The sequence below is a fragment of the Ascaphus truei genome, chromosome 1 (assembly GCF_040206685.1).
Source record: "Ascaphus truei isolate aAscTru1 chromosome 1, aAscTru1.hap1, whole genome shotgun sequence".
NCBI classification, from domain to species: domain Eukaryota; kingdom Metazoa; phylum Chordata; class Amphibia; order Anura; family Ascaphidae; genus Ascaphus; species Ascaphus truei.
The window spans coordinates 9095369-9109590 of NC_134483.1; the positions used below are offsets into that span (position 1 = coordinate 9095369).

General features: G+C 46.4%; 2 protein-coding genes across 4 annotated transcripts in view; both read right to left on the reverse strand.

Moving 5' to 3' along the window:
• Positions 1-14222, reverse strand: part of LOC142475204 (von Willebrand factor A domain-containing protein 5A-like) — a 354651-nt gene that overhangs the window by 279706 nt on the left and 60723 nt on the right. The window lies entirely within an intron of this gene.
• The window catches only part of LOC142475503 (von Willebrand factor A domain-containing protein 5A-like), a 65877-nt gene continuing 60754 nt past the window's right edge, over positions 9100-14222 (reverse strand). For both annotated transcript variants that reach the window (XM_075581390.1, XM_075581360.1), the window contains exons 18-19: positions 13765-13891; positions 9100-12156 (exon numbers count right to left, since the gene is read on the reverse strand). In XM_075581390.1, coding sequence (XP_075437505.1) covers positions 12077-12156; positions 13765-13891 — 207 coding nt within the window. In that variant the 3' untranslated portion in view covers positions 9100-12076. The remainder of the gene's footprint in view (positions 12157-13764; positions 13892-14222) is intronic.

Genomic DNA, 14222 nt, shown 5'->3' on the forward strand with positions numbered 1-14222 from the left:
TGTTAGAATTGTTAAAATAGTTAAACATATGGTGTATATTATATATGTTTCTATATTACCTCTGGTGATTTAAATTGATCGTGATTTATATTTGTGTTACTTTTCATATTTTATTAATTATATATTTATTTATCTATATTATTTGTATATTATATATATGAGATCTTTAAAATTGATTATCACTTATAGATTTATTTATTTGATACACGAAGGTGACATTATTTGTTATATATATTTTTCAAGAAGGGTTTTTTAATATTTCACATTTATGCTTATTATTTTACATTTGTATTAGATCACATGTATACATACACTTTCTTTATTATCATTTTTGATTTATATTTATATTCTCTTTTTTTATCTATTATAACCATATATTTATATTTATGATTATATCTCATCAATTCTTTATTATTTGTTACCGCTATTATTATTATTATTATTTTTATTGATTTATTGTTTTCATATTCTCATTATTTATCTATAGATTTTCTTTTTCTTTTTGATTTTATTATTAGTTCAGGAGATGTATTTCTTTCTTTCTTTTCAATTAGACATTTACAGTGTATGTTTTTGTTTGTCTTTAATCATTATTCTGTTGTATTTTTGTGTTTTTAAACATTGTTTACTCGTGCCTGGTTAGTGATCAGCTGTGTTGATGTGATTTTTGCCCTATAGTTTTACATCTTGTTGCGTTATAATTGACATTGCTTTTTGATTACTTAATTGGATTCAAACGTAGAGGGCGTGCATCTACATCAGATCACTACATTAACAGGCATTGAGTGAACTTCAGTACTCTTTGATAAAGCACCTCCACGGCGGGAAACGCGTCAGGGTTTATTTAAATTGTGTGTCTGTCCATATGGCTTTTATGCCCAATAAATAGTTTATTTTCATTTGTTGCCTCCAGCCCTTTTTGCTTTTTGCAGTGCTCTACTGTACCTTCACTCCCGTTTTTCCCTTACTCCACAGGCTGTCGCGGTGCGTGACGTCATGGCGCTTCCCTCTAAAGAGGAAAGCGGAGCTCTAAAGAGGGAAGCGCCATGACGTCCCGCACCGTGACAGCGTGTGGAGTGAGACAGACCGGATCGGAACGCTGATGGAGCTGTGCGAGCAGCATGCATGCAGCATTACCGGATCGCTTCCCCGCAGGGATAGTACAGCTAAGTGCATAGGGTCTTCTATCCCTCTTTCTATCCTCTCCCCACCCCTTTCCTCCCTGTGTGACGAAGGGTTATGTTATTGAGGGACAGGGCAAGCGGGGTTTTGCGATCCTTTATTAGGCACCGCACACTGGTGGACTACCACCGCAGGGTCAGTATATATGGGTTTGCAGGGATCTGCATCTCTCTTTCCCGTCCCTGTGTGTAGGTAGTGCTTTTTAGGTCCAGTTTATGTGGGGTATCTTCTAGATGTACTGCACCGACACACTTTATTCGAGCAAATACCCAGTATGTACCTGGCAGATACCTGGAATGCGCCGCTCCTCACCTCTGACAAGCCCCGTTGCGTTTGCCTTCCCAGCCTGGGTTCATGCCTGGCTGACGGGCGGCTGATCTGTTAAATGATAATGATTAGGATTTAATAGGCTGCAATGCTTCGCGTGTCTACCAGATGGCATAAATTCATGAATTGTAATGCAGTATATATATATATACTGTGCAGTATTGCAGCCAGCGGGAATAAAATGCTTCAATCCCTGCCTGGAAAATAACCCAATGCACTCGGGCAGAAAACAGTCACAAACCTCAATACACCCGGGTATACCCGAATTCGTGGGACTAGCCGAGCTCGAATAAAGTGTGTCGCCAGTGTAACACACTTTCCCCCACCCCCTGGGAGATGTGCAGCTACAGCGTGTCTGTGGTGCAATACCTGTGGTTCACAGGAGGCCTGAGCCTCCGCTGCTGGGAACCTGGGGCGTACCTGGATCGATGCTCGGTAGCGCCTCCACCTGGACGGGATTCTATATGTAGAATAACCCCGCTACAGGACACATAATAAAGAATATACAGGCATACCCCGTTTTACGTACACCCGCTTTACGTACACGTGCCTGAGTGAGTGACTGAGTGACAGTGAGTGACTGAGTGACTGTGTGTGACTGAGTGATTGTGTTGACTGAGTGTGACTGAGTGACTGTGTGTGACTGAGTGACTGTGTGTGACTGAGTGACTGTGTGTGACTGAGTGACTGTGTGTGACTGAGTGACTGAGTGACTGAGTGACTGAGTGACAGTGTGTGACTGTGTGTGTGACTGAGTGCGTGTGTGTGTGTGTGACTGAGTGTGTGTGTGTGACTGTGTGTGTGTGTGTGACTGAGTGCGTGTGTGTGTGTGACTGAGTGCGTGACTGACTGAGTGAGAGTGCGTGACTGACTGAGTGAGAGTGCGTGACTGACTGAGTGAGAGAGAGAGACTGAGAGACTGAGTGAGTGAGTGAGTGAGTGAGAGAGAGAGACTGACTGAGTGAGTGAGAGAGAGAGACTGCCTGAGAGAGAGAGAGATAGAGAGAGAGACTGAGTGAGAGAGAGAGAGAGACTGCGAGAAGGAGGGAGAGACTGTGAGAAGGAGAGAGCTGCTATACAGCACTGACCCGCGTGCGCGCCTCTCACCTCCTTGCCCATTCATTTCATTTGAATAAAGCAACTGTATTTATTTTTGTGACACATGCGTTATTTACATCAGTTATGCACGTACATGACGTTTGCAGTACAGTACGTGCATTGTAACGTGGGAAAAAGGTCGTGCTTCACTTTAAGTACATTTTCACTTTACATACATGCTCCGGTCCCATTGCGTATGTTAAAGCGGTGTATGCCTGTGTTACATACATGCTCCGGTCCCATTGCGTATGTTAATGCGGGGTATGCCTGTGTTACATACATGCTCCGGTCCCATTGCGTATGTTAATGCGGGGTATGCCTGTGTTACATAGTTACATACATGCTCCGGTCCCATTGCGTATGTTAATGCAGGGTATGCCTGTGTTACATACATGCTCCGGTCCCACTGTGTATGTTAATGCGGGGTATGCCTGTGTTACATACATGCTCCGGTCCCACTGTGTATGTTAATGCGGGGTATGCCTGTGTTACATACATGCTCCGGTCCCACTGTGTATGTTAAAGCGAGGTATGCCTGTGTTACATACATGCTCCGGTACCACTGTGTATGTTAAAGCGGGGTATGCCTGTGTTACATAGTTACATACATGCTCCGGTCCCATTGCGTATGTTAAAGCGGGGTATGCCTGTGTTACATAGTTACATACATAAAAAAAAAAGATATAGTGTTAAAAAGGCGCCGGCAGGTAAAGGATATATTCACCAACAGGAAGAAACCGAATTGGATTCCAGACGGTAGAGATGTGCTTAAAGAAAATGTAAAAAACACAAAACATAGTATAATACTGTATGTATAAGAGACAAACAACATATACTAAACCACTAATACTAAAAAATAATAAAAAATATATATCAGCTGAGATCAGGGGTGATAGGAATTTTACAACATTTAATAAAATAGTTTAAAAACACTGGACATAAAAAACATATACAAATAATATAAACACAATTAATCTATAACAATTTAAGGACAATTGGTATGGGACCAAGCTTCAGCTACACCAAGTGGAGTGCCCACTCACCGGACGAAAATGGTATGCAAGCGGTGGATATATTTGAGAGTATCCCCTCTCTTTTCGGCTCACACAGCTACTGCACAGGAATCAGGGCCAAGATGATAGCTGCACACGCCAGACCGCGTGTGTTTCTCCCCTGGCTCTTGTCCTTAAATTGTTATAGATTAATTGTGTTTATATTATTTGTATATGTTTTTTATGTCCAGTGTTTTTAAACTATTTTATTAAATGTTGTAAAATTCCTATCACCCCTGATCTCAGCTGATATATATTTTTTATTATTTAGTATATTTTATTATTTTTTAGTATTAGTGGTTTAGTATATGTTGTTTGTCTCTTATACATACAGTATTATACTATGTTTTGTGTTTTTTACATTTTCTTTAAGCACATCTCTACCGTCTGGAATCCAATTCGGTTTCTTCCTGTTGGTGAATATATCCTTTACCTGCCGGCGCCTTTTTAACACTATATCTTTTTTTCTTGTTCTGTTATCTGACCAGGGGGTCAGTTTTAGTGTTTAGGCAGCCCCTTATGCAAGGGTACTACCTGCATTAGGGTTACATTATATATAGTTAGCGCCACCTATTCTGTGTTTGCATAGTTACATACATGCTCCGGTCCCATTGCGTATGTTAAAGCGGGGTATGCCTGTGTTACATAGTTACATACATGCTCCGGTACCACTGCGTATGTTAATGAGGGGTATGCCTGTACACTTGGTCACGCAGAACAAGTTTACTATATAGAGCTAATATATGGTTACAGCTACTCACCAGGCCTCGCACGCCCGTAACTCCACACCGTGTTCCCAACACAGTGTCCTCAGAGTCCCACAACCACCCCAGTGTGTGAGACAGCGCTGCCCACTAAAATTGAGTTGTAGGTTGGTGCACGTGTTGTGGAGAGGTACCTGCCGGGTGATTCAACACTCGGGCGCGCAGATTCTGTCGTAGTGATCCACGGATCCACTCGCGACGCCTACGCCTCTACGGTGGGTGAGTCCCGCAAGGATTGTACCACGGTATACAATGTCTCTTAGATACAGGTGTCTGGTCCCCGACCATCTGAAGTCAGGATGCATCCGCATTCTGGCTGTGTCCCTCACTTTAAAACTACAGGGCAGTGTCCCTATCTATGGGCCTGTCCCTGCAGCAACCACAAGCTGAGGGGAGTCGGGGCCTAGCTGGGGTCTAATGGGGGGTCTCTGGCCTAGTGCAGGAGCCACAGACACCTGCATACATACACCCTTCCCTGATGGCGTCCCAGCTCCGACTTTCGTTGTCCCAGACACACCAAATGTATCAGTCTGGTGCTCCGCAATCTCTGTAACCCGATTGGCTTCCACGTGCCACATGATCCCAGCCCTAGAGGCTTCTGGGACTGTAATCCCATTCGGAGCCCTATGCCTAACATATCTACCGCTTGTGCTGCTGTACTGCACATACGCAAGTCTGTATCTGCCACCGGACTGGGGAATGACACTCCGCCTGTGTGCGCAATCCAAGATGGCGGTCCCTGCTTGCCAGGTGCGCCACTAAGCTCCCGGCGACCGGCTCGCCTCCCCAGCTCCCCGCAACACTCCCAGCACCCGCCGGACATATGTCACCACCCTCCGGCAGCACCCGCCACCGCGGAGGGAGGAGGGCCACTTGGAGCCCAAGAGGGACCAGGGCTACATAGATATACCCGCTTTCACCCGATGCTTATACACATTTGTACCACCAATCATCTGAGCAGAGGGACTAGACTGCTGAGCAGAGGGACTAGTCTGCTGATCAGTGGGACTAGTCTGCTGAGCAGAGGGACTAGTCTGCTGAGCAGAGGGACTAGTCTGCTGATCAGTGGGACTAGTCTGCTGATCAGTGCAATGTAGCAATGTTTGATTATGGAGCTGTAGGAGCTAGCATTGACCACACATGACTTGCCGTGAGCTCACACTTGATGTTACACTGTCATTGCCTAGGGGTTTGATTATGGAGCTGTAGGAGCTAGCATTGACCACACATGACTTGCCGTGAGCTCACACTTGATGTTACACGATCTCCGCGGTTACTTGTCTCGTGGAAAGCTACAGTATGTAACATCGCTACACAATCTACTGCCGTTAAGAGTCTTTTACGCTGGAGTCTTTGGATTTAGTGTTGGCTCCATAATACCACCATTGCCTGTTTGTGTGTATTTATCTGCTCCTTTGGCTGCAATATTGCTTAATTGATGAAGTTGGGTTTAGTATATACTATTTTCATGGTTGCTGCTCGCCATTGTGGGCCACTGTACCCGTAGCCAACTTTTTTGGCTTGCGTGGCATTCATCATCATCATCATCATCATCATCATCATCATCATCATCATCATCATCATCATCATCATCAATTTACCAGCTCCATTTTTGCTTCTGCAGGATACGAGCCCACCCTGCTGATTACCCGTTACAATTTGCTGGTTATCATTTGCCTTCACAAGGATACAAGCGCACAGTGCTAATATTCCATATATTTTTATTGCACTCACATAACATTTCATAGTCTGGTTCTGATTGATTTTTGAAGTGAAACTTCCTTAGTGGCACCTCATTCAAACTAGGGCAAAAAAGAATTGTGGAGACAGAAATGAAACGGATGTGACGTCAGTGCTGGCAGTTGAGGCCGGGCTGTGTTCTGGCTCAGCCCGACCCCAACACTGACATCACACCCGCTCCACAAATCAGATGCGGCGGCGGCGGCGATAGCCGCCGGCGCCGCTCCTAATGGCCCCCGCTCCCCCTACACGGCCGCAGACATATGCGGCGGCGGCGGCGATAGCCGCCGCCGCCGCTCCTAACGCTACTATACGTCCCAGTGACGTCAGGCGCTGGTGGGGGAACTCCGTCAGCTGTCTGAAGCTGCTCCGGTCCCACCGCTGTTATTCCTCTTATGTCAGAAGCATACAGACTCCTCTGTCACCCTGCAAGTCCCCCTGCCCCCGGAGCAAACACTCATGGCCCCGGCTTTGCACTCCTCTGTCACCCTGCAAGTCCCCCTGCCCCCGGAGCAAACACTCATGGCCCCGGCTTTGCACTCCTCTGTCACCCTGCAAGTCCCCCTGCCCCCGGAGCAAACACACTCAAACACACTGACACAAACAAACACACATAATTACATACACATACCTCCGCAGGTGGGCTTGCTGCCACAGGATACACGGGCTGGAGAGTCCTCTGCCGCGGGGCGGGAGACTCCTCTGTGGCGCCGTTCCCCGCCCACTGCCATGCCGCGCGCCACGCATGCGCAGAAGCGGCTGGCAGCGGCGCCTGGGAATAGGGTGGTTTGAGCGCGCCGCCGGGGGGGGGGTGGGGAAGGGGGGAGCTTGAGCGCGCCGCCGGGTTGTGGGGAAGGGGGGAGCTTGAGCGCGCCGCCGGGTTGTGGGGAAGGGGGGAGCTTGAGCGCGCCGCCGGGTTGTGGGGAAGGGGAGCTTGAGCGCGCCGCCGGGTTGTGGGGAAGGGGAGCTTGAGCGCGCCACCGGGTTGTGGGGAAGGGGGGAGCTTGAGCGTGCCGCCGGGGGGTGGGGAAGGGGGGAGCTTGAGCGCGCCGCCGGGGGGTGGGGGGGGGTATCTGCTCACAAGACTTAGACTGAGCCCCCCGGGTCCGCAGCTCCGTCGGGGGTGGGGGGAGTCAGGAGAGAGGGGGCAGGACACAGACAGAGAGACATACGGTACACACAGAGAGATACACATACACTGACAGACACACACACACTGACAGACACACACACACTGACAGACACGCACACACTGACATACACACATTGACTGACACACACATTGACTGACACACACACACTTACTCTGACGCACACACACACACTGACTGACACACACACACACACTTACTCTGACGCACGCGCACACACTCTGACGCACGCGCACACACTGACGCACGCACGCGCACACTCTGACACACACTGACACACGCACGCACACCCCAGTGATGTACCGAACACCGCCCCTGAATGATGTGCCTATTCCTTCCCCCCCACTGTGAGCTCCCCCACCCGCTCAACATTCATGATGCTGGTACTGCTGCCAATAAACACATACACACACACACTGACGCATGCACACTTTGACGCACGCGCACGCACACTGACTGTCACACATACGCACACTGACTGACACACATACGCACGCACACTGACTGACACACATACACTCACTGACCGACACAGAGAGACATTCACACAACACAGAGAGAGAGAGACATACACTCACACACTCACACACACACACACACACACTGACGCATGCACACTTTGACGCACGCGCACGCACACTGACTGTCACACATACGCACACTGACTGACACACATACGCACGCACACTGACTGACACACATACACTCACTGACCGACACAGAGAGACATTCACACAACACAGAGAGAGACACACACACACACACACACACACACACACACACACACACACACACACACACACACACACACACACACACACACACACACACACACACACACACACACACACACAAAATGACTGACACAAATACACACACTGACCGGTACAGATACATACACTGACCGGCACAGATACATACACTGACTGACACACACACACACAAACAAACACATACATACTCACTGACTGACACACTGACACATGTGTGCCGAGCACGCGCGTTATAAGTCAATTTCTGTGACAAAAGTCAATGAAGTTTCACTTACTATGCGCGTGCACAGCACACACAGCTTTTTTTTTCCCCTGTGATCATAACCAAGTGTGACACTTCATCAAGCGCTGTCTATTTATTTATTTATTGTTCTATATATATATATATATATATATATATATAATAGTTATATGTGTGGCGTGCCCTTGAACCTCTCTATATATTTTCCCAGTTCTGAGGCAGCCATCACTCCTCAGTGTAATGTTGTCACTAGATAACGTTCCCTTTTTGGCTTCTCAGCTTGTTGCCCTAGTAACTCCCCTGTACTCCTTGTGAGTTGTGATGCCCCTCCTCCCCTCTCCTAGTTGGTGCAGTCTCTTGCTTATTTCCTGCTTGTCCAGGCAAGCACACTTCCTTTTGGAATCAGCAGCCTTGTAAGTTACAATTTTTTTACTGTTATCCCAGAACAAGGCAATCATTTTCAACCTTCCTCTCACAGATGCTACCCACAAGTTATTCTATGTTCCCTGTATAACCCATCCAATAAAGTTACAGAAAATAGAAGGACTCTGTGTGCATTTAAAGGGGACGACTTAAACTGCCTGATCCTACTCATTAGCTACAGTGAGCCTGGGCCAGAACAACACACATACACTTATATTGTTCCCTGGACCAAATTAGTGCCATGCCAGTTACCCCTCAAATGCATGGACAGCATAACAAAAATTCATATACCAGAAGCAGAAAGAGAGACTGAATATCAAGCTAAGGGCAATAAACAGAACACAACTGTTGATCATTCATTAGAAATTTTATTCATTTACGTTTTAATTGAAGGATTAGGACTGATGCTTACAGAGAGATTATAACTTGTAGAAACAATTCACTGACAACAAGGCGGCAGTAAGATTCCTGCTGTCCTACAAACATTCAATACAGTCCGAACTGACCGCCCGAGGTGTTTTCAGGCTGTAATATCCCCATTTACATAAACGAGGATTATCAGCCACATCAGACTTTATTAAATAACACCCTACATTTCCTAAGGCTCCCATCCATGTCCTTCCTTTACTGTCCCAATATCATGAAGGTGACGGATTGAAATCTCACCGACCACAGCTCATTCTTTGGGTCCTGATTACAGACAATACTAATATTATTCCTTTCATATAATTCTGTATACTACACATGAATATAATTACTAATAGCTTTGGCATCATAGCATGACTGCATATTCTATATAAGCATAATCACCAAGACTGTTTTATTAGCTCCCGATTCCATTGGGTTATTCATCCAGTACAAGATTTAACATATGGGGTGGATCAGGAAAATGGCTGAAAATATCCAATATTCCACCCAGAATTTGAAACCCGAATAGAAATTAGAAGCCATGAAAATGAAAAAAAAAGTAAAAAATCTCCAATTTGATGAGATTGCTATTTTTATCCTTTCACCAATAAGAAAAAGGATGCTAAGTATTTTGGTATCAGGCAGTAAAGGCGTTTACACACGCACAAGCCGCGGATATAGAGTATGACCTGTGGAATGTTTTTGCTGAGGAGAGGTCACTGCAACTACCGTATATATGTGTCCTGTAATAATTGTACATAAGCGCGATGGGCATGGCGAGACATTGACAAAAGCTGTATTGTTTCACAAAGTGATTATTACATTATTAGGAATTGGGCTGAAATAGTAACGAGGAGTTAATAAACGCTTCTTTCACCACTTTTCTTTATTTAACCCTTCGGGTTCCAGCTCCGGTTTTGTTACAATGTTCCCAATGAGTTGGCGCCATGTAACCAGACCGCCGGTAAAGCGCTCATCTCCGGAGGTCTGCGCTGAGTCAGCGGATGTTCTAAATGTACAGTAACTCTTTCAGCAACGATAGGGTCCCATGGCTGGAACCATCATTTACACCGCATCCAATTAACGCTTTCACTGCCAGAGGGACCAGCACGAGCCCTTGTGCAGTGAAAGGGTTCATATAGTTTTTTCTTTAAATTGGTCTTTTGTTATTTTTGTTTTGATCCATGCTTTATGGTAATGCACCTACACGATAGATACATACGGGATTGTAATAATTACACTTCAGACCAAAGATTACTCAATGGGCCCTCCACAGGTACAGATGTAGCAAGACACTGTTTTCGGCACCGGGGACAGCCGCGGGACCGTGACTGCTGCGGTGCCGGTGGATTATCGGTGGGTGGGGTCCATTCTGGAAGCATGGACCCCCCACAGATCGAGCATGGCAGCGCTATCTTTAGTCCTGCTACATCTGCAAATGGTGCACATCTTATACACGGAGATGTATCACATGCTGCCTCTCTCTGCACCATTCTGTCTCCCTTTTATTTGCCAATCTGGAGCCGATGTTATTGACCCCGTTAACGCATTTCGCTACCGCTGGCACGTTATTTAACTGTAGTGCTACTGAAAACAACGCTTAAGGAGATGGCTCTTGTTATTATGCGTACTATTCTGTGCGTTAACGGTTTTGTGTTATCTGTACCTGTATTTAACACTGACAGTGTACAGAAACTCTGTCTGCTTATAATAATTGTTTATTATATATTTTTTACAATGTGGGCACAATAAGTCCCTGGCCCGAAGAGCTTACTATTTAATGTTGGCGTATGAGCCACAGGGAAATAAATTGACTTTCCCAAGGTCACAAGGAGACACTGGGATTTAACCCTTCACAGGCAGGGACATTACCCCGAGCTGCTCCTTCAGCCCTGTAGATGAAAATAACGTTTTTGTTGATTTTCACTGGAATCCTGGTCAAATGTAAATAAAATAAGTTTACAGGGAGTTTTTTGTATGTCAGAAATAAGAGAACAAAATGTCAGCCCTCGATGCAGAATTGAAAACATCCTTTCATTATCTGTGCACCCTATACATCTCCCTAATCCTATTTATTTATCTACATAATAAACCCACAAAGTGCCAGCTAATACAAGTCAGGGAAGGGAGAAGAGAACTACCTCTGTACATTCCAAGAGACACAGCTCATAATGCCTCACGGCAGCTTTAAATTCAGGGCACAGTTGAGCTTGGAGCGTAGCACCCTTTATGCATTTAGGCTTGTTTATTAACTCCTTTGGTGCCAGAAGCAGGCCTAAATGGGTTAAATCTGTCCATCCAACATGCAAAAGTGTAGGTGAGGTGGCAGCGTGACCCCTGAACCAGGATAAGGCCCTTATTCTGTAAGGCTGAGATTATATTTGGGGCGAGCGCATAGGTGATTTCAGCTTCCAGCAATTGGGGAGGTGATGGGAAGGCGTGGCGGAGCGTCACCAGGCTGGTTCACCGTGATTGGCTAAACCGCTCACGTGACGCGGCCGTGGCTTGAAAAAAACATATTTTTTTTTTGTCTTTTCAAAACGCGGCCGCGCCATCGCGCTCCGTCGTGCGCTCACTAGGGACGGCCTCATAGGCATTCAGCATGTTGTTCACGTCGGGGGCGCGGACTATAATCTCAGCCTAAGGTGTGATAAGTGCAGATGGCGTGCGATCGCATGAGAAGCCCCACTAACGTCCATCGGACATCTCATGCGATAGCATGTCACCTGCGCGGTCACCTGCGCAGTCACACCTTACAGAATAAGGGCCTAAAGCTATCTGAAATTTGGAAGTAACTTTCTCTCTCTGCCAGTGAAAGGGTTAAGGAGAAAGAACAGAATTATAGTACAAAGGACTTGGGATTCCCCCATATTTAAGGTGCAATGGTTGCTTCTTATTGTCCCGCGTCTGTCCGTCCTCACAGGCCAAATATCTTCGGCTCCACGGAAGATTTCAGCAGCGCGTTGCCCGCTCTGACACACTCACTCAGGGAGGAGCCTGGGGAAAGGGACACGCAGCGTTACTAACGGATAAATGGCCTCGCGCTGCAATAAAACGAGTACGGGAGGAACGGAGGCGTCAACCGATGGGCTCCATCCTATGGGAGTGAAAGAACTGAATCTGCCGCCATTTGTCCCACAGATCTGGAGCCATGTGGTAGTCACAGAGAAGTAAAGGGGACAGCATTGCTTAACATGCGGCATCCACACGTTTACTACTCATTTCAGGGCCCAAAGGTTCCCTACTCATTTCAGGGCCCAAAGGTTCCCTACTCATTTCAGGGCCCAAAGGTTCCCTATCTCCCCTCGGTTTCTCAGCCTCGGTTTCCTTTTTATCTTTCTCTCTCCTGTCAGTTCCACTTTCTCTTCTGTGCCCATTCTTTGTGCCAGCATCTTAGTAACATCTTAAGTGTCGCATATAATGCTGGAGTTAGAATTGGAGGTGAACACTACAAGAAGATCTGGACTCTGCACAAGAACAACAACCACAACAATAACAACAGCAACTCTGCCACGGTGAGAACTTTCTAAATGCTGTGATTATTTGTACTCTTCCTATCCTCCAGTACACGGGAAGTCTCTCCTCCCACATCTCACTATGCCCTCCCTACTGCTTTTTCTGTTTAATGTCTCCTCACTCCTTTGTAAAAGTTTCTGTTCCCTCCAACTTCCCACTCCCCTCCTTTGTACATTTCTTAATCTCTCCTCCCCTCCACCTATGCCTGTGCCCATACACAGCACCACTATTTATACACCTCTTTCCCAACAACTTCTTTACCCCTCAATAAAAAGCACCCCCACAAATCCTCTGTTCACCTCCTCTCTCTCTCTCTCTCTCTATCTACTCTTTCCTGCTGCTGGTCTCTCTCTCCTAATCCTGAACTCAGACATACAGACCTGCTCTCACTCACGCCTCCCTGCCATCTCTTCCCCTCCTAATGGTGTTAACCTATCTAATTTAATAGTGACTAACCATAAAACTCGCCTCACCAATAAAGCATCCCAATATCCTGCACTCATGGCTACTGTCCCCCACCCACAGCCGCTCCTACCACCCATTGTGGCCAAGCACTGCCATCTACTGCACTTATTCCCTCACCTGCTCTCTCTGTAAGTTTCCCATCATACCACTTACTGTAGATTGTAAGCTCTCCTGGGCAGGGATTTCCTTTCCTATTGTCTGATTTTGCTGCACTTATGGTATTATTATAATTCCCTGTCTGTATTCTTTGTGAAGCGCTGAGTACACTGTTGGCGCTATATAAATAAAGATATACATACATACTGTACATACATAAATTCTTTACCAGCTCTGGCCTTTATCCATGACACAGCATACCCCCAGTAACTGCCCCTCTACTCCCTGTCTCTCTTTTTCCTGCTCTCCTCCTCTAATCCTTACACCTTCTTCTTCTTCTCACCTGCTCTGGACTTTATCCATGACAATGCATTCCCCCAGTATGCTACTGCTCTCCTCTAACCCTCACACCTTCTTCTCATTCTCCGGACTTTATCCATGACACAGCTTTCCCTCAGTAACTTCCCCTCTACTCACTGCCTCTCTTTTTCCTGCTCTCCTCCTCTATCCCTCACACCTTCTTCTCACCTGCTCTGGACTTTATCCATGACACAGCTTTCCCCTCCAGCAGCTCCCACTCATCTCTCTGCTCTGGACAGGAGGCGTGAAGCCAGAGCACAGCAAGGAGCGTCGCCCACACTGATGCATCAACGCTCTGGGGAGGAGGAAGAGAAAATGTTGGAGGTGACAGTATTATACACACACAGTCTTAGTATTATGATGCTACATCTGCATGTCTTTTTACCAAAGATGAAAACCTGTTAAAGGTGCAATCTAACGATTTTCTGTATAGTTTTGGCCCTAATAAAATGTGATTTGGTTCTAGAACTTTCTACCTTTTCAATTTGGATTTGGTGTTTCACATATTTGATTTGTTTGGATTTGGAGCTATACTTGAGACACAGAACATGGCATCGTCCCTGTCCCCATCATGAGGGGACTCTCTCCGTCCTTTAAAGGAGATGGGGTGGAGTCCATCACTCCAC